Source organism: Aotus nancymaae, unplaced genomic scaffold (genome assembly GCF_030222135.1).
Source record: "Aotus nancymaae isolate 86718 unplaced genomic scaffold, 86718_ANA_hifiasm-v0.15.2.pri h1tg000007l, whole genome shotgun sequence".
Classification (NCBI taxonomy): Eukaryota; Metazoa; Chordata; class Mammalia; order Primates; family Aotidae; genus Aotus; species Aotus nancymaae.
In genome coordinates this window covers 26,679,472-26,705,316 of record NW_026988418.1, presented here as the reverse complement: position 1 = coordinate 26,705,316, position 25,845 = coordinate 26,679,472, and the positions used below count along the sequence as shown (strand labels likewise).

Sequence of the window (25,845 nt, the reverse complement as noted above, 5' to 3'; positions counted from 1 at the left end):
GCATTTTTTCATATGTTTGTTGGCCTCATATATGTCTTCTTTGGTAAAGTGTCTGTTCATATCCTTGGCCCACTTTTGAATGGGCTTGTTTTGTTCTTGTAAATCTGATTTAGTTCTTTGTAGATTCTGGATATTAGCCCTTTGTCAGATGGGTAGATTGCAAAAATTTTTTTCCATTCTGCTGGTTGCCGGTTCACTCTAATGATTATTTCATTTGCTGTGCAGAAGCTCTGGAGTTCACTTAGGTCCCATTTGTCTATTTTGGCTTTTGTTGCCAATGCTTTTGGTGTTTTAGTCATGAAGTCCTTGCCTGTGCCTATGTCCTGAATGGTTTTGCCTAGTTTTTCTTCTAGGGTTTTTATGGTGTTAGGTCTTATGTTTAAGTCTTTAATCTATCTAGAGTTAATTTTAGTGTAAGGTGTCAGGAAGGAGTCCAGTTTCTGCTTTCTACACATGACTAGCCAGTTTTCCCAACACCATTTATTGAACAGGGAATCCTTTCCCCATTGCTTGTTTTTGTTAGGTTTGTAAAAGATCAGATGGTTGTAGATGTGTGGTGTTGCCTCCAAGGCCTCTGTTCTGTTCCATTGGTCTATATCTGTTTTGGTACCAGTACCATGCTGTTTTGATTACTGTAGCCTTGTAGTATAGTTTGAAGTCAGGTAGCGTGATGCCTCCAGCTTTGTTCTTTTTGGTTAGAATTGACTTGGCTATGCGGGCTCTCATTTGGTTCCATTTGAAGTTTAAGTGTTTCTTTCCAGTTCTGTGAAGAGGGTCATAGGTAGCTTGATGGCGATGGTGTTGAATCTATAAATTGCTTTGGGCAGTATGGCCGTTTTCACAATATTGATTCTTCCTAACCATGAGCATGGAATGTTTTTCCATCTGTTTGTGTCCTCTCTTATTTCACTGAGCAGTGGTTTGTAGTTCTCCTTGAAGAGGTCCTTTATATCCTTTGTGACTTGTATTCCTAGGTATTTTATTCTCTTTGTAGCAATTGTGAATGGCAGTTCGTTCTTGATTTGGCTCTCTTTAAGTCTGTTATTGGTGAATAGGAATGCTTGTGATTTCTGCACAATGATTTTGTATCCTGAGACTTTGCTGAAGTTGCTTATCAGTTTCAGGAGATTTTGGGCTGAGACAATGGGGTCTTTTAAATATACAATCATGTCGTCTGCAAATAGAAACAATTTGACTTCCTCCTTTCCTAATTGAATACTCTTTATTTCTTTTTCTTGCCTGATTGCTCTGGCTAGAACTTCCAATACTATATTGAATAGGAGTGGTGAGAGAGGGCATCCTTGTCTAGTGCCAGATTTCAAAGGGAATGCTTCCAGTTTTTGCCCATTCAGTATGATATTGACTGTGGGTTTGTCATAAATAACTTTTATTTTTTTGAGATACCTTCTGTCGATACCTAGTTTATTGAGAGTTTTTAGCATGAAGTCTGTTGAATTTTGTCAAAGGCCTTCCCTGCATCTGTTGAGATAATCATGTGGTTTTTGTCTTTGGTTCTGTTTATGTGGTCAATTATGTTTATAGACTTGCGTTTATTGAACCAGTCTTGCATCCCTGGGATGAAGCCTACTTGATGGTGATGGATAAGCTTTTTGATGTGCTGTTGCAATCGATTTGCCAGTATTTTATTGAAGATTTTTGCATCTATGTTCATCAGAGATATTGGCCTGAAGTTTACTTTTCTTGTTGAGTCTCTGCCAGGTTTTGGTATCAGAATGATGTTGCTCTCATAAAATGATTTGGGAAGGTTTCCCTCTTTTTGGATTGTTTGGAATAGTTTCAGAAGGAGTGGTACCAGCTTCTCTTTGTATGTGTGGTAGAATTCGGCTATGAACCCTTCTGGACCTGGGCTTTTTTTGGTGGGTAGTCTATTAATTGCTGCCTCAACTTCAGCCCTTGTTATTGGTCTATTCAGGGTTTCAACATCTTCCTGGTTTAGGCTTGAGAGGGTGCAAGTGTCCAGGAATGTATCTATTTGTCCCAGGTTTACTGGTTTATGTGCATAGAGTTGTTTATAGTAATCTCTGATGGTGGTTTATATGTCTGTGGAATCTGTGGTGATATCTCCTTTATCGTTTTTTATTGCATCTATTTGATTATTCTCTCTTTTCTTTTTTATTAATCTGGCTAGTGTTCTATTTTGTTGATCTTTTCAAAAAACCAGCTCCTGGATTTATTGTTGTTTTCAAGGGCTTTTTGTGTATCTCCTTCAGTTCTGCTCTGATCTTAGTTATTTCTTGTCTTCTGCTAGCTTTTTAGTTTTTTTTATCTGGCTCCTCTAGCTCTTTCAATTTTCATGATAGAGAGTGTCAATTTTAGATCTTTGCTTGCTTCTCATGTGGGCATTTATTGCTATATATTTTCCTCTAGACACTGCTTTAAATGTGTTCCAGAGATTCTGGTATGTTGTGTCTTTGTTCTCGTTGGCTTCGAAGAACATCTTTATTTCTGCCTTCATTTCATTGTTTATCCAGTCAACATTCAAGAGCCAGTTGTTCAGTTTCCATGAAGCTGTGCCGTTCTGATTTAGTTTCTGAATTCTAATTTCTAATTTGATTGCACTGTGGTCTGAGAGACTGTTTGTTATGATTTCCATTTTTTTGCATTTGCTGAGGAGTGATTTACTTCCAATTATGTGGTCAGTTTTAGAGTAGGTATGATGTGGTGCTGAGAAGAATGTATATTCTGTGGATTTGGGGTGGAGAGTTCTGTAAATGTCTATTAGGTTTGCTTGGTCCAGGTCTGAGTTCAAGTCCTGGATATCCTTGTTAATTTTCTGTCTTGTTGATCTGTCTAATATTGACAGTGGAGTGTTAAAGTCTCCCACTATTATTGTGTGGGAGTCTAAGTCTCTTTGTAAGTCATTAAGAACTTGCTTTATATATCTGGGTGCTGCTGTATTGGGTGTGTATATATTTAGCATCATTAGCTCTTCTTGTTGCATTTATCCTTTTACCATTATGTAATGTCCTTCTTTCTCTCTTTTGATTTTTGTTAAAGTCTATTTTATCAGAGACTAGGATTGCAACTCCTGCTTTTTTTTGCTCTCCATTTGTTTGGTAAATCTTCCTCCATCCCTTTATTTTGAGCCTTTGTGTATCCTTGCATGTGAGATGGGTTTCCTGTATACAGCACACCGATGGGTTTTGGCTTTTTATCCAATTTGCCAGTCTGTGTCTTTTGATTGGGGCATTTAGCCCATTTACATTTAGGGTTAATATTGTTATTGCTAATTTGATCCTGCCATTTTGATGCTAGCTGGTTGTTTTGCCCATTAGTTGATGCAGTTTCTTCATTGTGTCAATGCTCTTTACCATTTGGTACGTTTTTGGAGTGACAGGTACTGGTTGTTCCTTTCTATGTTTCATGCTTCTTTCAGGAGCTCTTGTAAAGCGGGCCTGGTGGTGATGAAATCTTTAAGTAATTGCTTGTTCATAAAGGATTTTATTTCTCCTTCACTTATGAAACTTAGTTTGGCTGGATATGAAATCCTAGGTTGAAAGTTCTTTTCTTTAAGGATGTTGAATATTGGCCCCCACTCTCTTCTGGCTTGTAGGGTTTCTGCTGAGAGATCTGCTGTGAATCTGATGGGCTTCCCTTTGTGGGTGACCCGACCTTTCTCTCTGGCTGCCCTTAGCATTTTCTCCTTCATTACAACCCTGGTGAATCTGACGATTATGTGCCTTGTGGTTGCTTTTCTTGAGGAATATCTTTGTGGTGTTCTCTGTATTTCCTGGACTTGAATATTGGCCTGCTTTGCCAGGTTGGGTAAGTTTTCCTGGATAATATCCTGAAGAGTGTTTTCCAGCTTGGATTCATTCTCTCTGTCACATTCAGGTACACCTATCAAACATAGATTAGGTCTTTTCACATAATCCCATATTTCTTGGAGGCTTTGTTTATTTCTTTTCACTCTTTTTTCTCTAATCTTGCCTTCTTGTGTTATTTCATTGAGTTGATCTTCGACCTCTGATATCCTTTCTTCTGCTTAGTCAATTCAGCTATTGAAACTTGTGTATGCTTCGTGAAGTTCTCGTGGTGTGTTTTTCAGCTCCATCAATTCATTTATGTTCCTTTCTAAGCTGTTTATTCTCATTAGCATTTCATCGAACCTTATTTCAAGGTTCTTAGTTTCTTTGCATTGGGTTAGAACATGTTCTTTTAGTTCTGAGAAGTTTGTTATTACCCACCTTCTGAAGCCTGTTTCTGTCAATTCATCAGACTCATTCTCCATCCAACCTTGTTCCCTTGCTGGTGAGGAGTTGTGATCCCTTGGAGGAGGAGAGGCATTCTGGTTTTGGGTGTTTTCATCCTTTTTGCACTGGTTTCTTCCCATCTTTGTGGATTTATTTACACATAAAAGTCTTTGTGGTGGTGACTTTCAGATGGAGCCTCTGTTTCAGTGAACATCCTGTTTGTTGATGATGAAGTTATTTCTTTCTGTTTCTTAGTTTTCCTCCTAACAGTCAGGCCCCTCTGCTGTAGGACTGCTGGAGGTCCATTTCAGACCCTGCTTGCCTGGGTCTCACCTGCCGTGGCTGCAGAACAGTAAGGGTTGCTGCCCGTTTCTTCTGCTATCTTTGTCCCAGAAGGATACCTACCAGATGTCAGTCTGAGCTCTCCTTTATGAGGTGACTCTTTGGATATATGGGGTTGGGGAGTTGCTTGAGGAGACAACCTGTCCTTTATAGGAGCTCAAGTGCTGAGCTATGAGCTCCATTGTTCCATTCAGAGCTGCTGGGCAGGTACGTTTAAGTCTGCTGCAGTAGAACTCATAACAGCTTTTTTTTCCCCAGGTGTTCTATCTCGGGAAGGTAGGGCTTTATTTATAAGTTTCTGTCATGCTGCTGCCTTTTTTCAGGGATGCCCTGCCCAGCGAGGAGGCAGTCTAGTCACAGTATGCCAGCAGAGGCATTGCTGATCTGCTGTGGGCTCCACCCAGCTGCCGTGTGAACTTCTCTGCAGTCCTCTTTAAAGGGGTATAGTTAGAACTGCCTTTGCAATGGCAGCCCACCTCTGTAATGACGGACTCTCTCTGTAATGGCAGAATGCCTCAGCAATGGTGGGCTGCCTTGGTAATAGCAGACCGCCTCGGCAATGGCAGACTGCCTCGGCAATGGCAGACTACCTCGGTAGTGATGATCTGCCACAGTAATGGCAGACGCCCCTCCTCCACAGAACTGGACCATCCCGGGTTCAGCTCTGCTTGCTGTGAAACTCTCAATCCAGAGCGTTTCAGATTGCTGGTCTTTGTGGGGGTGGGACTGGCCATGCCTGATCACCTGGCTTCTTGCCTCAGGCCCCTTTTTTTTCAGTTGAATGGGTGACTCTGTCTCCCACGTGTTCCAGTCACCAGTTGAAATGGCGCCCAGATTTGTGTTCTTTTGTGGAAACCTGCGCCAGCTGAAACAGCCATGCTTGGGGCTCGTGGCGCTTTTGCGCCTGGGAACCTCCTGCCCTAACTCCCTGTTTCAGTCCCCTTTTTTATCAGTTGAACGGGTGACTCTTTTCTCCCAGGCATTCCAGTCGCCAGTTGAAAAGGCATCGGGATTTGTGTGAGATTTTTTTGTGGAGACCTGCTACGCCGGCTGAAACAGCTGCACTGGGAGCTCTTCACACTTTTTCACCAGGGAATCTCCTGGCCTGGCTCCCTGTTTTAGTCCCCTTTTTTTCAGTTGAACGTGCGACTCTGTCTCCCAGGCATTCCAGACGTCAGTTGAAAAGGCACCCTTGTTTGTGTGAGATTTTGTGTGGAGACCCGCTGCGCTGGCTGAAACAGCTGCGCTGGTGGCGCTTTTCTGCCTGGGAATCTCCTGGCCTGACTCCCTATTTAAGTCCACTTTTTATCAGTTGAAAGGGCGACTATGTCTCCCAGATTCTCCAGTTGCCAGCTGAAATGGCTCCTGGACCTGTGTGAGTTTTTTGTGTGGAGATCCACCGCACCAGCCGAAACAGCCGCACTGGAGACCCATGGTGCTCCTCTGCCCAGGAATGTCCTGGTCTGTGGGCAATAAAAATCCATCTGGAAATGCGGCAACCACTCACCCTCCACATTCTTACTGGGAGCTGCAATCCAGAGCTGCTCCTACTCGGCCATCTTAGATCTCCTCCTATGTTGAGTATTTTTATCATGAAAGGATGTTAGATTTTTGTCAGTTACTTTTCCTGCATAATTGAGATGATCATGTGTGCTTTTATATTTTGTTCTCTTAATATGGTGTATTACATTGATTGATGTTTGTATGTTGAACCAACATTGCTTTCCTTGGATAAATTCTGCTTGGGCATGACATATAGTTTTTTATCCTGCTAGTTTCAATTTGCCAGGATTTTTGCATATATATTTATAAGGAATTTGAGTCTGTAATGTTCAGGTATCAGGGTAATACTGGCCTCAAGGAATTAGGAGTTGTTTCCTCCTATATTTTGAGAATTTGAGAAGAATTAGTGTCACTTCTTCTTTTAACATTAGAATGGCCAGGCACGGTGGCTCATGCCTGTAATCCCAGCACTTAGGGAGACTTAGGCAGGTGGATCACCTGAAATTGGGAGTTCAAGACCAGCCTGACCAACATGGAGAAACCCCATCTCTACTAAAAAATACAAAATTAGCTGGACGTGGTGGCTCATGCCTGTAATCCCAGCTACTCGGGAGGCTGAGGAAGGAGAATTGCTTGAACCTTGGAGGCCGAGGTTGCATTAAGCCAAGATTGCACTATTGCACTCCAGCCTGGGCAACAAGAGTGAAACTATCTCAAAAAAAAAAAAAAAAAAAAAGGTAGAATTCACCAGTGAAGCTACCTGGTCCTGGGCTTTTCTTTATTGTGTATATTTTGAATATTAACTCTATGTCTTTACATGCTGTTGATTTATTCAGATTTTCTACTTCTTCATAATTCAATCCTGGTATGTTATGTGTTTCTGGAAATTTGCCCATTTCATCTAGGTCATCTAATTTATTAGCATGCAATTGATCATAGTATCCTTTTATGATTTCTTTTATTTCTACAAGGCCAGTAGTAATATCCCTTTTACATTCCTGACTTTATGATTTGACTCCCCATCCCTTCCTTCCTTCCACCCGCCCTCCATACTTTCTTTCCTTCCTTCATCAGTCTAGCTAAAGATTTGCCAATTTTTTTGATCTTCTCAAAGTACTGACTTTTGGAATGACTGATCTCTATTGTTTTTTATTCTCCATTTAGTTTATTTTCTCTTTAATTTTCTTTTTTTTTCTCTTCTGCTTACTTTGGGTTTAGTTTGCTTTTCTTTTTCTGATGTCTTACAGTGGAAGCGTAGGTTATTGATTTGAGAGCTCTCTTTTTTAACATAGCTATTTGCAGCTGTAAATTTCCCTCAGTACTGCTTTCACTGTATCCTGTAAGTTTTTGTATGGTTTGTTCTTTTTTTTTTTCTTCTGAGATGGAGTTTTGCTCTTGTTGCCCAGGCTGAAGTACAATGGCATGATCTCAGTCCACCGCAACCTCTGCCTCCCAGATTCAAGCAGTTCTCCTGCCTCAGCGTCCCAAGTACCTGGGATTACAGGCACGCGTCACCACGCCCAGCTAATCTTTTGTATTTTTAGTAGAGACATAGTTTCTCCATGTCGGTCAGGCTGGTCTCAAACTCCTGACCTCAGGTGATTCACCCACCTCAGCCTCCCAAAGTGCTGAGATTACAGGCATGAGCCACCATGCCCAACCTCGTTTTGTTCTCTAATGTGTTTTCTAACTTTAGAAAAAATTCCTAAATACATTGCTAAATAACCAATGCGTCTAAGAAGAATTTTTAGACGCATTGGTTATTTAGCAATATATAGTTTTATTTACACATATTTGTGTATTTTCTAAGTTTCCTTCTGTTACTAATTTTTATCATCATTCCTTGCAGCCAGAGAACATTCTTTTTTTTTTTTTTGAGACAGAGTTTCACTCTGTCACCAGGCGCCAGGCTGGAGTACAGTGGCGCAATCTCGGCTCACTGCAACCTCCACCTCCTGGGTTCAAGCAATTCTCCTGCTTCAGCCTCCCGAGTAGCTGGGACTACAGGTGCATGCCACCACGCCCAGCTAATTTTTGTATTTTTAGTAGAGATGGGGTTTCACCATGTTGGCCAGGATGGTCTCGATCTCTTGACCTCGTGATCTGCCTGCCTCGGCCTCCCAAAGTGCTGGGATTACAGGCTTGAGCCACCACGCCCCGCCTAGAACATTCTTTGTGAGAACACTATATTGTTTTTTATCTTTTTTAAATGTGTTGAGACCCGTTTGGTGGCCCAACATGTTGTCTATCCTGCCAAATATTTTATGTGCGCTTTAGAGGAATGTGTATTCTGCTGTTGTTGGGGGAGGGTTCTATAGATGTCTGTTAAGTCTAGTTGGTGTATAGTTTTGTTCAAATTTTCTGTTTCCTTGGTGATTTTCTATCTAGTTTTCTATTCATTATTGAATGCAGGGAATTGAAGTTTCCAACTATTATAGTTGAATTTTCTATCTCTCCTTTCCAATTCTGCCAGTTTTTGTTTTATATATTTTAGAGCCTCTCCTGTTAGATATGTTTATGTTTATAATTATGTGTCTTCTTCTTCTTTTGTTTTTGTTTTTTTCCCCATACCAACAAATATTTATTCATTGTATTTTCTTGGAAAAAAAGAAAAAGGGGGAAAGGAACAGTGTGTGTAACAACAGTACAACAGAAAACAAGTGCCCAGTACAGCAAATCGACCATCAAATAAACACACCCCAGTGATAAAGTCATCAGAGCCCAAGGGAGATCAGTCTCCTGAAGTTCAGCAAGGTGGAGAAGGGATCAAGAAAAGAATAGACAGGTACACACTCAGCCTACCTTCTGTCCTTCCCTCTCTTCATGAATTCAGACTTTTGCACAAAGCTTTGGTTTCTATCAATAAACATAGAGCTACATTTCTCCACCTCTTATTAATCAATTTTGTGGCCACTTTGATGTACATTTTTTGCACCTATATAAAAGCTCCTGAGTGACTTGAATACGTTTATCTTCCCTTTCTTAGTCTCCCATCCAGGATGAGCCACATGTCACCCAGTACGTTCATTCTATTGTATATGCCCTGTTTGAACAAAGTGATGTAAGTTTATAGTGCTCTTACAGCAGGTAAATGAAACTCCTTTTTTCTTTAGCTACTATGACTCTCCAGTCACTACTGCAACAAAGCAGGACAATGACTCCAGATACTATTTAAAAAAAAAAAGCCCTTGGTAATGGTTCTGGGTCTCTAGGTCCAGAATTTTCAAAAGTTAAGGATTTTTTATTTTATTTTATTTTTTTAGAGTAAGGATCTCACTGTGTCATCCAGACTGGTGTGCAGTGGTATTATCATGTTTCACTGCAGCCTTGAACTCCTGGACTAAAGTGATCCTCCCAACTCAACCTCCCAAGTAGCTAAGACTACAGGCACATGCCACCACACCTGGCTGGAAAAATTAAGGATTTTTGTCCTTGCTTCATTTATTCCTGGGCAACACAGATGGGTATAGACATTTCATTCTAAAAACCTATGCTTACCAGCTCATACTTTTACACACACACATCTCAATATGTGTGGTAGATTTAGTTTAATCTCAGTGAAGGATGAATCTGGTGTGAAAGCAAGTCTAGTACTCTACAATTAGAGGCTTGGAATAGGAATCCTTTATTAAGTGTATAGACAACTTCATGTAACGTTGGCTTCCTCTCTAGACCTTTCACCTGGCCTAGGCTCTAACCTTTCTGCACCACCTTCCTATTCATATTCATGTCCAACCTTCCAGTAAAATGTGATCAAGTCATGGGGCAAATCAACTAAAACTAAGTGTCCTAAGAAACATTAAGCTGGAGGAGTCTAAGAAGACGTGGTAGTAGAAAAGCCAGCCCTTATTGACAAAAATGGGATAGTCCAATAGGCTATATACTCCAAGTAATTGTGATAATTTAACAACAAAAAGTGTTCCAGCTGTGACGACCTGGAGCTGCTGTCAAATTATCCCTGAGGTTGCTTGTGTACCTTAGAACAAAGTGTAAAAATAAGGACCTTAGATTAAAATATACAAAAATGCAAAACCAAAATATTTTTATTAAGAAAAAAAGTTAAAATGCACAAGATACATCATTAGCACACATCTACTACAGTTGACCTCATGGAGAAAGTGAGGACCAAGGTGCAGTTATTCAAAGGAGCAAATAAATAAAATTATAGGTCCAGGTGCAGTGGCTCACACCTGTAATCCCAGCACTTTGGGAGGCTGAGGCTAACAGATTGCTTGAGCTCAGGAGTTTGAGAACAGCCTGGACAATATCACAAAACTGTCTATCAAAAGTACAAAAAATTAGCCAGGCATGGTAGCATGCACCTGTAGTCCCAGTTACTCAGGAGGCTGAGGTGGGAGGGTCACTTGAGCCCAGGAGGCGGAGGTTGCAGTGAGCTGTGCTCACACCACTGCACTCCATCCTGGGTAACAGAGCCAGACTCTGTCTCAAAAAAAAAAAAAAAAATTATAGTGGCCCAGAATGGGGTAGCAGTAAGCTTAGGAGTTGCAAATCTGCAACTATTTCCTCAACTGCTCCTTTTGCCTGTCATCATACCCCCAACCCTTTTGCCTGTCATCATATGCATTGCTTGGAACAGTTCCAGGCTCCCTGTCTCAAGAATGGGCTATGAGAAGACACATGGAAAAGCCCTATCCTAATCTACTTAAAGAGAGATTCCATCCCACAGAATGTTGTGGATTCTTGGATGGGTCCATCAATCTAGTTTCATGCTGAATCTTTTCATTCTGGCATAGGAAAATATTATTATATATCCTTATTTAAAAGGAAAACAAGTTGCCTAGAGTAGAGCCTAAGATAAAGCATCCTGGTTCAAGGGAGATTTTCCACAAAAACCCTCACTTTTTTTTTTTGTTTGAATAGCATGGTTGGAATTTCTTTGCCTTCACCCACATCCCCACCTCCCTCTATGCAGGAAGAAAGTGATTGCTGTGGCTCCTGGCCTGAGAGACATGGCAGTGCCAGTTGCCTCCTACCTGCCCTATCCTACTCTCTTTGCTCTTTGCTGGTTGAGTGAGGGAATATATTAGTTAAGTGAGGAAACTGAAATTCAGATGAGTGGTGTGTCCATGATAGCATAGCTGGGGAACAGCAAAACCATTATATGAGCCCAGGCTTTCCAACTTTAAGTCTACAGTTCCTTCCATATACCACAGCTATCTTTCTGTTAGTATAATTGTTTAAAGATTTCATGATTCTTCATTCTCTTTGGAAAATCTTATTTCTAATACTGTTTTTGGTTCATATTATCTTTAGCAGTTGACTAAATTTGTTAAATATTTTTAAATGCTGGGTCAATTCAGTGGGGGAAAAGAAAGTCTTTAATAAATGGTAAACATATAGAAAAAAATTAATTTTACTTCATATACAAAATTAATATGCACTTCATATCTCACTTTATGTACAAAATTTATTCCAAGAAGGATCATAGGCCTAAAGTAAAGCGAAACCATAAAGTCTCTGGAAGCCTGCATGGTGGCTTCGGACTGTAATCCCAGCTTTTGGGGAGGCTCAGGTGGGAGAATTGCTTGAGACTAGCAATTTGAGACTAGCCTGGGCAATATAGTGATGTCTCTAAAAAATTTTCTTTGTTAAATAAGCTGGCATGGTGGTACATATCTCTAGTCAGCTACTCAGGAGGGTTAAGTGGGAGGATCTCTTGAGCCCAGGAGTTCAAGGCTGCAATGAGCTGTGATAGTGCCACTGCACTTCAGTCTAGGCAACAGAGGAAGACTTTGTCTCTTAGAAAAAAAAATTACAGTGTAAGAGAATGATAGTAATGATACCTTTATTATTAAAATTAATCTTAGTATCTTTAAATTGTGAAAAAATAATTAGTATAAATAGAAAAATCAGTATATCAATGTTTTTAGCTGATATTTTATTTTTCTTGTGAATATTTTTTGATCAAGGTGAAATTACATATCATTAAATTCAAAGATCTTGATTGTACAATTCGATGAGTTTTAGCAAATGCGTAATTCAATGCCATAGCTCTAACATTATTAGTCGTATTCTTTCCCTGCTATCTCTGTAAGATCACTGAGATAAGTTCAAAATGTTTCTGTTCTCCATAGCTACCATAAAAACAAAACCCCAACATTTTTAGAACCATTAAGTCTGGTAATTGTGGTAGCTGATAAGAAGGTAGTTGGGGCTGGGCGCGGTGGCTCATGCCTCTAATCCCTGTACTTTGGGAGGCCAAGACTGGCAGATCACTTGAGTACAGGAGTTGGAGACCAGCCTGGCGAACATGGTGAAACCCTGTCTCTACTAAAAATATACAAATTAGCCAGGTATGGTGGTTGAATCGCCTGAACCTGGGAGAGAGAGCTTGCAGTGAGCCAAGACTGTGCCACTACACTCCAGCCCAGGGAACCCAGAGAGACTCTGTCTTAAAAAAAAAAAAAAAAAAAAAAAAAGAAGAAGAAAGAAGAAGAAGAAAGAAGAGAGAAAGAAAGAAGAAGAAGAACAAGAAAGTGATTGGTATCTAGTACTCTCCTAAAGGAACCTTAGGCCCTAATTGTGAAAAGTCTCTGAGGCAGCTAATGGTAGAGTTTTCAAATGTAAGTTTCATAATTAGTACTAGTAATGCATATTAATTATATCTAATATAATTAATCATATTAATTATATCTTCCATTCCCATAGCCTAAATAACCAGTATAAGTTTATAAAGAATTATCTCCTTCTAGCTGCCCTTTTATTTCTGGTTGGCTAGACACTATACAATCTGTATTTTAAATATTTTAGCATAGGCTAGCAGTTCAAAATAATGATAAAGTATCCTTTAAATCCCATATTTTATCCTGCAAGAATTTTTAATTAGTACTTTCTAGACTGTATATAATAGGTTAAAAAAAAAAAACATAAAATGCAGGCACCTTTTTGGTAGTGTATGCTTTAAACCAGGTGACAAAGCAAGCTACAATTTGTGAAACATACTGAAGGAAAATATCACATCTATTTTAAATTATTGAGAGAACATTGATTTTTTTTTTCAGGCAGAAAAATTGATGCCCAAATTTTAGTTTTGCTAATGTACAAGGTTAGACCTCCTTATAAAAAGTACAGTAGCATTTGGGCGGGGCTGATTGCAGCATCTTAGAATGTGGCATTTCCTTTGTTTAGAAATGGTATTAAATAACCCTAATGAGTCAGGAAATATTACAAGCAGTATTTTTTTGAGACAGAGTCTCCCTGTGTCTCCCAGACTAGAGTGCGGTGATGTGATCTTGGCTCACTGCAACCTCTCCCTCCTGAGTTCAAGTAATTCTCTTGCCTCAGCCTCCTAAGTAGCTGGGAATACAGGCACCACCACACCTAACTAATTTTTGTATTTTTAATAGAGACAGGGTTTTCCCATGTTGCAAGGCTGGTCTCGAACTCAGCCTCAAGCAATCCACCCATCTTGGCCTCAGACAGGCATGAGCTGCTGTGCCCAGCCAAGCAGTTGTAAATTATTACAGAAGTGGTTGTGACATCTGTTTTCATGTGTGTGTTGGGGGTGGTGGTAGTGGTGGTGGTTGTGTGATCACAGCTCACTGCAGCTTCAACTTCATGATTTTAAGCGATCTTCCCACCTCAGCCTCCAGAGTAGCTGGGACCACAGGCATGTGCCACTATGCTCAGCTAATTTTTTGGTACTTTTTGTACAGACAGGGTTTTGTCGTGTTGTCCAGGCTGGTCTCGAACTCCTGAGCTCAAGCAATCCTCCCGCCTTGGTTTCCCAAAGTACTAGGATAACAGGCATGAACCACCCCCGCCCCCCAGCTGACATCTTTTATTTATTTATTTATTTATTTTTTATATTTTGTTTACATCCTGGGCTCTTGCTTTTTTCTAGCCAAATTTAGTCCTCTTACTTTTTCTTCCTGTTTTCCTAAAGGGCTCATGGGTAGCACTTGTCCTTGCTGAGTGGAAGGAGTGCTGTCTTCTTAGTTAGTAGCTCGATCTTCTCTCAAATCCCACTGTTCTTAATTCTTCCTCTATGGGAGACTAATGAGTAGGCCAAGACCTTCAAAGTTTGGGAGATGGAAGAATAGAAATTTTCAAATGGATTCAAGGATTACTTTTAAACCTCTTCAGAGATTAAAAGTTAGAGGAACTTGGTACAAGCTTGAGGGAAAGAAAGCTTAGGGAAGTAAGGTTATGCCTTTGTGTGTACCAGTAGGGCAGATAAACAAAAGTGCGTATTTACTGAAGACTATTTAGTGGTATAGCAGCGAAAGGGTAGATTTTCAGTTTTCCTTCTGCATATAGTAGTTGTAGGTAGACTTTTTTTTTTTAACCAATACAAATGACCAAAAATAAAAAGAAGCCTCAGTATTTTTAAAGTAAGGCAAAAATACACACACACACACACACACACACACACACACACACAGTTATTTTCTGAAAGCTGGAAAATTGTTTCTGAAGAGAAATATATGATCTACAGTTAAAATGTTTAGACATTTGGCAATTAGATAAAATAATTTTTTGGTGAAAATAGGAAAACAGATTGACATAAATGTACATTTGGGTAGCAACTTTCATTTCTTGTACATACACAGTGTAATAGTTCTGGGCAATAAATTCTTGGAAAAGTAGAGTAGGGGTTGGCTAAATGTCATACTTTATGACTGAATACATATAAACAGGTGAAAACTCAAGATGGAGAGGTAATAGTAACCACCTGATAAAGAGACTTAAAACCCTTTCACCATAAAAAAAAAAAGATTGCTTTAGAGTTATAACTTGATATTATAGTTTGATTTTTTTTTTTTTTTTTTTGAGAAAGAGTCTTCCTCTGTCACCCAGGCTGGAGTGCAGTGGTGCGATCTCGGCTCACTGCAACCTCTGCCTCCTGGGTTCAAGCAATGCTCCTGCCTTAGCCTCCCGAGTAGCTGGGACTACATGTGTGTGCCATCACACCTGGCTAATTTTTTTTTTTGTATTTTTAATAGACATGGGGTTTCACCATGTTAGCCAGGATGATCTCAATCTCCTGACCGTGATCTACCCTCCTCTGCCTCCCAAAGTGCTGGGATTACAGGCATGAGCCACCGCACCCAACCTATAGTTTGATTTTTTGTAAAAGATATTCATTGCATTTGTGGGCACTATGGATACAGAAAATTAAAAATGCCTTTTGTTTCTCAATATAATTAAATATTGTTTCCTAATATTTAAAATCTTAACTGTAAAAACATTTTTTTTGAATACTATTGATTTTGAAACTAATATTAGGATTATTAAAAAAGATGAGACAGCCACTATTTCTTCCATGAGTCTCTTAAAAATAAAGGATTGTTGACCATGCAGAGTTAAGTAACTTTTTCAAATCTACTGCCAAGCTATATCCAGTATGTTGGCAATGTATGAGCCTTCAGGCCTTTCCTGTATCCCCTAGATCCATCTTACGCTGTCTGTTTCACCTCTGATTTCACATTTCTCCCATGCCTCTTTCTGTGACAGATTACTGCAGCCAACTGAATTTTCCCTCTTCTCTGAATTTTGTAGCATACATACAATTTAAAACCTCTTTGTTGTTATTCTAACTTTTGGTAGACACTTTTTAAGGCCAGAACAATTTGTTTTATTTCTTTGTACACATTTGTTAGCAATGCTGGTGGGTGATGAGTAAGCCTTATGGAAAGCAAGTTTTAAGGAAATTCAGGAGACAGAACAATTAGTAGTATGATAAGGGGATTGTGAATGAGGACCTAAACTGAAGAAAGACTAGGTCTTGGGGAACATAAGAAGAGGACATTACAAGCAGAGATTACAGAATGATATGAGGCCCAAATGCACGTAGCCTAGTGACTGGAGCTGTTGGTAGCAGTGAATAATTGGATGAATGAACCAATAAACAAATTAGTATATTCTGAGTAGAGTGAGATGGCCAAGTTTACTGGACTGTTCCTTGTAAGTCATTCATTCCTCACACATTTTTTAGTTCTCTAGGATATAAAAGTGAAAAAAATATTTATTTTCGGGAGCAAATTTTAATGGGACAGACAGAAAAATTAAAACATTAAAATATGTTACCTGTAATAAGAGGTATGCCCATCACCTTTGGAAACACAAAGGAGGAAGCTGCTAAGAGGAATTGTGTAAGATAGGCCAAATCCTCAAAGGCCTTAAATGCCAGACTCAATTGTTTATACATTATTTTGGTTATTGAAGCAAGATACTACATCAGGACCACTTTGTGAAGCTGTGGGTCAGCAGTGATCCTTCTTAAGGTTTCTGTGTGAGGCTTAGTAATAGGCACCTCTGAGACTTTTCCTGCCCCGGACCCATAATTATACTTCAAATTCAGCTAAAAGCAAAAGTCAGGCTGTGGTTGGAAGAATTGGCCATCTCTAACCTGTTTGGAAATATCATCTCAAGAGATAGTAACTCTTTAACGCTAAAATTTCATAAATATCAAATTGAGATGTTTTAGTTGTTGTAGAGACCTGAAACGCCTACCTAATTTGAAAGAATAATGTTTACTTTGAGAGTGATTATTAAGTATATTTGTAATCTGAAAAGAAAGAACAAGGAAACAAGTTTGAATTTTGCTGATTTTTTTAATGGCATGTAATTTCAAAGATCTATGACTAAACATAACTATTTCTGCCCTAAATTATTATTTATTTCTAGTCATTTGATCCTTCAAAAATCACAAGGAAGAAAAGTATTATAACTTACTCTCCAACAACTGGAACTTGTCAAATGAGTCTATTTGCTTCTCCCACCAGCTCTAAAGAACAAGAATACAGAAATGGACTATCAAATGGTTAGTTGAACATTCTTTTCTTCTTATTGTAAAGTTTTTTTAGTTACTGGTTAAATCAAAATTTTGATTTAATCATATATGGATCTTGCTACAGCTGATTTTTCTCTCCTCTCAAATAGTTTAATACCTTTCTAGAATATAGGTATTACTTTGGACATAAATGTAAACTCTCAGCACTGATTTTAAAATGCAACTGCAGGCTTTGTTCCCTTACTATCCCATCCATTAAATAGAAATTATGGCCTGACTTGCCTTCAGCTACTATCAATTATAATGGTTACAGATATGCCCCTTAACAGGCTATCCATCATGTGCATAAATTAAAGGGAGCATAATTCAGGTGCTGCTGCACTACAACTTAAGAGTGATACTTCTAAATGTTATTTTTATCCAGGTTGTCCATTGAGTTTTACCCACCATTTAGTATATCTTTATATAGCTTACCTTTATTTATTGTATTTCATTTCCTTCTTTTTCTTGACTATTTCAAATGCATTTACAAAATGTTTGTAGAATTTTTCCATAGAGAAAAATCTAATTTTAATATGAACTTCCTTATTTTAAAATATTATTAGTTTAATTTTAATTTTGACCAACATATTTGTTGTCCTCTGGTAGTTTATTGCTAAAATATTGATTTAAAAACACAAATCTTGATTTTTTGGGCTTATTTATTTATTTGAGAAAGGTTCTAAATCAGTGACATGTAGTTTTATAATATAAAATTTTAAATAGGTTCAAATTTAATAATGTATGCTTTAGATACACTGTGGTTAGCCTAATTCACATTTTATTATTTAACATTTAATGAGTGCTAAGCATATACTAGAAGCTACCCAGAAACAAAGAAGTCTCATTTTACCTAATTTATTATAATGAAACACATAATGAGATCTTAAAGTTTTGAATGTGTTTGATTTTACTTTAATCAAATGCTTTTTAATTCTAAAGCTGTTACTATTATGTTCTTTCCCTAAAATGTATGAAAATGTATACATTAAGTTTTATATTTCTATTTTTTATATATGTGATATATCTTTTTAATTAAAAATAAATGCCTTAGAGATTGTACATCCCTATACTGAAATGTGAATCGGTTTTAAGTTGATATGTACTCAATTTCCATATTGAAATTAAATATGGACTTAAGGGAACATTCCTTTTGCCCATAAAAAGATTGGTCACATGATTTCAGTTGACATTTAAGTAGATAATTATCACAGATTATAGTCCTAAGTAAGCTCTTTTTTTAAAAGTCAAATAGCAACGGTTTTAGAGGTGCTGGCAATGTTCTATTTTTTGACCTACATAGTGGTTACACTGATTCACTCTAGTTTTCATTAGACTGTACATATATGTTTCATGTGCACTGTAATATATATATTCACATACAGAGGTCTCAAAACAGAATTTTGTCCCGAATTCTGTATCAGATTATGTCATTTGTAATCATTACATTGCTTATTCTAATATGTCATCTTGTACATGTTTTAAAAATGAAAAAGCTTGATTTTTTTGAAGTAACTTGAGTTTCAAATAAATGAGAAATATGACTTCTGAAGTCATTTAAGTTCCAAATGAGATCATAATCTCTTAACAATTCCTACTTTAAAAATATTATACAAAACATAATATAAAATTTAAATAACATTTTTAAGGACATTTTAGGTGCTACTCACTTCCCATCACACCATGGTAAGATCCAGAACCTTTATGACATGTAAGGCCATATATCCATCTAACACCTGACCACCTCAACTACCTCATTTTCTACTCCTTTTTTATACTACTTTAGGCACTCTTACCTTCTTGCTATTTGTCAGTCATGCTGAGCCCCGTCTTGCCACAGGGTGTTGCAGTTCTTCCCACCTAGAATACTCTTCCTCCAGTAAATTTATATGTACTTTCTATGTACATTCGAATCATGTACTATGTGAACAGAAGACTTAATATTAGATTTAAATCTTTATTTTTTTTTGAAACAGAGTCTTGCTCTATCACCCAGGCTGGAGTGCAGTGGCACGATCTGGGCTCACTGCAACCTCTGCCTCCCAGGTTCAAGCAATTCTCCTGCTTCAGCCTCCCAAGTCGCTGGGATTACAGGCGCACACCACCATGCTCAGCTAATTTTTGTGTTTTTAGTAGAGATAGAGTTTCACCATGTTGGCCAGGATGGTCTTGATCTCTTGACCTTGTAATCCGCCCGCCTTGGCCTCCCAAAGTGCTGGGATTACAGGTGTGCACCACTGCGCCCAGCCTTAAATCTTTTTGTAGTTATAAAAGGATGAAAAATGTGGTTCTATGTCTTCCTTCTACTTAGACTCTACATTGGTCAAAAATGGATTTCAACTCTTCAGTTTATATATTTAACAGATACATTCATGCAGCACATAATAACGTTTCAAGCAGTGACAGACTACATATACATTAAGAGTCCCCCAAGATTATAAGGGAGCTGAAAAATTCCTATTGATTAGTGACCTGGTAGCTGTCATAACATTGTAGCACAACACATTATTCACATTTCGTGGTGATGTTGGTGTAAACAAACCCAGTTCACTGCCACTCATATAAAAGTAGCATGGCCAATTATGTATAGTACATGATATAGTCGTGCACTGCACAATGATGTTCTGTTCAACAACTGACCACATATGATGATGGTCCTGTAAGATTATAATACTGTATTTTATTGTACTTTTTTATGTTTAGATGTGTTTAGATAATCAAATACTTACCATTGTGTTACAGTTGCCTACAGTGGTCAGTATAGTAACATGCTGCACAGGTTTGTAAACTGCTAACAATAGGCTATATCCTAGGTGTATGGTAGGTTATACCATGGAGGTGTGCATAAATACACCTATGACGTTTGCACAACAATGAGATCACCTTATGATGTATTTCTCAGAATGTATGCCCATGGTTAAGTGACACATAAATCTATATGTATGTGTGTATGTTATATATCATTTATATATTTTTTAATTTGTATGTACATTATTATATAGCTGCCCTCCTCCAACCTACAGCAAGTTTCTCTTATTACAGTTGGCCCTTGAACAATATGGGTTTGAACTACACAGATCCGCTTATATGAAGATTTTTTATTCCAATAAACACATTGGAAAATTTTTTGGAGTTTTGTGACAATTTATTAAACCCTGAAAACAAACTTTTTAGACTATAAATATATTTTAAAAAGGTATGCCATGAATGCATAAAATATATGTAGCTACTAGTCTATCATTTACTACCATAAAATATATACAAATTTATTATAAAAGAATAAAATGTATTAAAACTAATGCATACAAACACTTAGATCCTACACAGTGCCATTTGCAGTTGAGAGAAATGTAAACGAATATAAAGATGCAGTATTAAATCATAACTGCAAACAGCTTAGAGAGGAACATAAATGAATTGATGGAGCTGAAAAAAAATCATAACTGCATACAATTAACTCTAGTGTATACTGTACTACTGTAATAATTTCATAGCTACCTCCTGTTGCTGTTGTAGTGAGCTCAAGTGTTGAAAGTGTCTACTTAAAATACCATGTGATATTTGCAGTAAAAAGTGATCTCTCATGATTCTCATATGTTCTTCATCATGTTTAGGACTATGCTGGAAACCTTTAATAACACCATGAAACCCATATAAAGTGCCACTAGTGATGCTGAAAGTGCTCCCAAGAAGCAGAGAAAACTCATGACATTACAAGAAAAAGTTGAATTGCTTGATATGTACTGTAGATTAAGGTCTGCAGCTGTAGTTCCTCACCATTTCAGACAGTTCATCTTGTAAAAAGATGAAAAACTTACAGTATTGATAAATACTGTACAATACTATGAACATTTTATCTTCCTTCTGATTTTCTTAATGACTTTTTTCTCTAGCTTACTTTATTATAAGAATACAAAATATAATACATATAACATACAAAATACGTATTAATCAACTTTGTGACATCTGGTCAACAGTAGGCTATTGGTAGTTAAGTTTTTGGATTTTTGACTACATGGGGGATTGGCACTCCTAACCCCCAAGTTACTGATGGGTCAGTTGTATCCATTTTAGAAAAGAAGAAAGTAAATTTTTCCCCTTTATTCCCACGAACACTTCAGACTTGTTATTTAATAATGAAAGTAGGAGAATAAACAACAAATTTGCATAGTCAAAGAGAGTACTTGTTAACTGGACAGTAGATCTGTAAAAATCACTCAGACTATAACAGTGTAACAGCACAGAGAGATAAAAGGAGAATGTGATAAAACAGTAAAGAGAAATGATGGGCAGAATGAGATTCTCCAACATCTGCCAAATTGGAGTTCTACAAGGAGGAAATAAGAGAATGGGGCTTAGACAGTATTCTAAGCTATAAGGACTATCAGTTTTTCGTAATTAAGGAAAGATAGGAGTTTGTATAGTAAAGTAGCATGTTAAGTCTGGGCAGGATAAAGTAAAAGAGATCCACATCTAGTTAAATTATGGTAAGACTGCAGAACATCAAAGACAAAATTTTAAAGGCATCCAGAGAAAAGATACTATGTACAAGAGTATAACAGACTGATAGACCTCTTATCTGTATCAGGAGACTCCAGCAGAAAATGCAATAATAGTTTCAATTAAGAATCACAATTGAGTTTTTATTCAGAAAATGAGGATGAAATAAAGCTATTTTCAGACAAAGTCTCAGAGTTTGCCACTCATAGATTCTCAGTAAAATAACTACAAAAGAAGTTACTTCTCTTAGAGGTAATGTGAACCTCAGATAAAGGAGTAGAATTGCAAAAAGCAATAATGAAAAAGTATATTAGCAAACATGTTAATCTAATTACAAGTTTTGCTGACTATAAAGCAAAAGTCAAACAATTGGAGAGAGGTGAAAAACAAATAATAGGCCACACTAGCATGGAAGATAAGGAGGCAACAGGTAAGAGTTAACAATGTTTTAAGGTCCTCATGTTTTCAGGCAGATGATGAGATATCTATCAATTGACTTCTTCATTGTATTTTTTGTTTTCTTGCCTGAAAAATGGGGAAGATAGTAATTCCTACCTCAGAATTGTGAGGATTAAATAAATTAATACACAGAAAGCACTTAGAACAGTACTTGACATACACTAATAGGGTATGTTCAGTACATATTGTAGCCAATTTTATTAATTGCATTATTAATTAGACTTTAAGAAAAGACATGAGACAATTAAATCTGAAGAAATAGAAAAATAAAATACTAGCTTTTTTAAAAAGCTAGTAGTTGTTAAAAAAAATAGATAGGCCGAAACAGACTTTATGCTTAAAAGGCTTTATTAAGATAATGAGGCTTTTTACATAAGAGATAGAGAAAGATTCACCTCTACAAAAATAAAAGGATTCTGAGCCATGTGTGCATCTAAAACAAAAACTCAAACAAAACATGATGAAATATGACAGGATAACAAGGGAGAAACTGATAAATCCACAATCATAGTAGATTTTAAACTACCTCTTTTAGAAACTGATAAAGCAGCTAAAAAATTAGGAAAGATATAGACAAGTTGTATACAATTAGCAAGCTTATCTAATGAACTGTGGTCAAAAATATATAATACCCAACATATAAAGCACACAAAGAACCTTCACCAAAATGTAACCAGTTTGGAGATACAGAGGAAGTCTCACTGAACTAAAAATTACAGTCATATAGCTCACACTCTCTGACTAAAATTTCATACAATTAAGAATCAATAATGAAAAGGCAGCCCTCCAAAAATTTTAACATGTATGTTTGGAAACCAAGAAACTTCTAAATAATTCATTGATTAGAATAATTATAATGGAAAGTATAAAATATTTAGAATTGAATGATGATGAAAACATGTCAGCACCTAGAGGAAAAATTTATACCTACATTATACTAAAGCAGTTCTTGGTGGAAGCTTGATACAGTCATCCCTTCATATGTGGGGGATTGGTTCCTGGACCCCACTCAGTTTCCAAGATCTACGGACTCTCAAGTCCCTTGTGGAAAACAGTATAGTATTTGCATATAACCAGTACACCCTCCTATATACTTTAAATTATCTCAGGATTGCTTATATACCTAATACAATATAAGAGCTATGGGAATAGTTGTTACACTGTATTGTTTAGGGAATTATGACAAGGAAAAGTTGTATATGTTCAGAACAGATGCAACCATTCTTTTTTAAAGAAAACATTTTTGATCCATGGTTGGTTGAATCCACAGATGTGGAACCCACTAATACACAGGGCCAATTGTACTTACAAATGCATATACAGTCTTGTGTCACTTAGCAATGGGGATACCTTCTGAGAAAGGCATTGTTCGGTGATTTCCTCATTGTATGAACATCATAGATCATACTTACACAAACCTAGATGGCATAGCCTACTACATACTTACGTTGTATGGTATAGCCCGTTGTTCCTAGGCTGCAAACCTATACAGCGTATTGTGCTGAATACCATAGGCAATCAAAACATAATATTTGTGCATTTAAACATATCTGAATAGAAAAGGTACAGTAGAAATACGGTGTTATAATCTTATGGGACCACTGTCATATATGTGGTTTGTCATTGACCAAAATGTTTTTATACTGCTCATGACTGTATTTAAAAAGGAAGAATGATTGAAAACTATTGAGCCAAGCATTCAACTCAGAATGATTAAAAAGGAACAACAGAATGAACCCTCCAAAGTAGAAAGGAAATAATGATATGAAGAGAAATTATATGCTGAAAACAGGCCAATAATAAAGAAAAGCATCATTCTCAGCAAACTGACACAAGAACAGAAAACCAAACACCACATGTTCTCACTCATAAGTGGGTGTTGAACAGTGAGAACACACGGACTCAGGGAGGGGAATATCACACCCCGGGGCCTGGGGGGCTAGAGGAGGGATGGCAGGGGGTAGGGGTATTGGGGAGGGATAGCATTAGGAGAATTACCTGATGTAGATGACGGGGCAATGGATGCAGCAAACTACCACCATGGCACATGTATACCTATGTAACAAACCTGCACATTCTGCACATGTACCCAAGAACTTAAAGTATAATTAAAAAAAGAAAAGCAACAGATCAAAAGCTGGTTCTTTGAAAAGTCTAATGAAATGTTAGCCCTCTGGCAAGGCTGGTTTTTTTTTTTCAAGTAGCAGAAAGAACAAACAATGTGTATTCCAAAAGAGCTAATAAACTATCTTCTTAAATCTGTTATGAGCAATCTGAGGTGTGGGTCAAATGCTAAACATTTTTATTGTAAAAGAAGTAGTCAAACATCTCACCCTGTAAAATGTAGATCAGTAATACTAATCTCAGTCTTTTCATGGAAGGACTTGTGCTTTAGATACTTTTCAGCTATTTAATATGACAAGTTTTAATATTTCCAAGAATAACACTTAGATCAGTTATCAGACTGTCAAGTACCCAATCAACACAAAGTAACCTGAAAGAAAGATGTAAAAACTTATATTTTTGTTACTGCTTCCCACATATTACTGTTTTAGTAGGTAAAAAGTGATTTCAGTTTTCTCAGCAATATCCTTCTATTCAATAATGTAAGTAATGTTTTAAGAATATTATTACATTTCTATCCATGGAACTTAATAAAGGTATTTTCATTTTGAGTAAAAAGAACTATTCGGCCATGTGCAGTGGCTCATGCCTATAATCGCAACACTTTGGGAGGCTGAGGCTGGTGGATCACCTGAGGTCAGGAGTTTGAGATCAGCCTGACCAACATGGTGAAACTCAGTCTCTACTAAAAATACAAAAATTAGCCAGGTGTGCTGATGCATACCTGTAGTTCCAGCTACTTGGGAGGCTGAGGCAGCAGAATCGCTTGAACCCAGGAGGCGGAGGTTGCAGTGAACAGAGATCACGCCACTGCACTCCAGGCTGGGCTGGCAAAGTGAGACTCTATCTTAAAAAAAAAAAAAAATCATTAACATTGTTATTTTTTGGGAGTTGATCCTCTAAAGAGGTTATTTACCTTCCACTCTAGTTGATTAAAATTAACTTGGTTTATTAAAAGAATAGCAAGACCATATCAGTATCTCATTCACCTCTTTGTCAACAGGCCTCAACTTGATCTACATGGAAGTAACCCTTTTAGAAAGAAGTTACTAACTTATATGTGACCACCTTAGACAAATCACTTGAACCTCTGTGGATCAAGGTTTTCCTCAACTCAACTTTTGGTTTGAGACCAAAATGATTGCCTATAATATTTATCACCTATAAAGTATGGGTACATAGAAGCAGCATGATACCAGCCTAAACCTGTTTGGACTTTACATTAATCTCTTAATAAGCATTGCATCATGGTTAAGAGCACAGTCTTCAGCTAAATGTCTGGGTTTCAGTCCTCATTCACTAACTTTATGGGCTGGGATAAGTTATGTAACCATTCTGTACTTGTATTTCCTCATCTGTAAAATGGAAACAAGAGTGACTATGTCAGATTGTGCAAATTAATTAGATATCATATGTAACATATTTAAAGCAGTGCCTGGCCCAAATTAATACCATGTAAGTGTTAGCCATTGTCATCACTATTGATTGTGCTTCCAAGTGTTAACAATTTGTTGAAAGCTATCTTCATTTGTTAGGGAAAGAGGTCCTTGGAGCCTTACCAAAAAGCTCAAATACAATTCTGAAGGTAGTTCATATTCAGTGATGGTGCATTTATCACCAATGTTTTGTGAAACTGCACTTGAAAAGAGTCAAACACACAACTGTTTGTTCACTTTTACGTATAACCTCACAAGAGAAATACCATATAGACTCCATAGTCCTTTTGTGTATGTTCATTGTGCTAGCTTTTTTTAATAGAATGTAATGAAATAAAGGAAAGTAATTATTAAATAACTGGAAAACTCATTTACTACTCAATAATGTTGTATTACTCAACAGTCTGATAACAGCTTGATCTAAGTATTACTCTTAAAAATACTAAAACTTCATATTTAAGAGCTGAAAATT

General features: G+C 37.4%; 1 protein-coding gene across 8 annotated transcripts in view; it reads left to right on the top strand.

Moving 5' to 3' along the window:
- Positions 1–25,845, top strand: part of ITGB3BP (integrin subunit beta 3 binding protein) — an 88,595-nt gene that overhangs the window by 22,937 nt on the left and 39,813 nt on the right. For all 8 annotated transcript variants that reach the window (XR_010341203.1, XR_010341202.1, XR_001105722.2 and 5 more), the window contains one exon: positions 16,710–16,845. Coding sequence is in view for 4 of the 8 variants with exons in the window: in XM_012442511.2 (XP_012297934.1) it covers positions 16,710–16,845 (136 nt within the window). In the remaining 4 variants the exon portion in view is untranslated. The remainder of the gene's footprint in view (positions 1–16,709; positions 16,846–25,845) is intronic.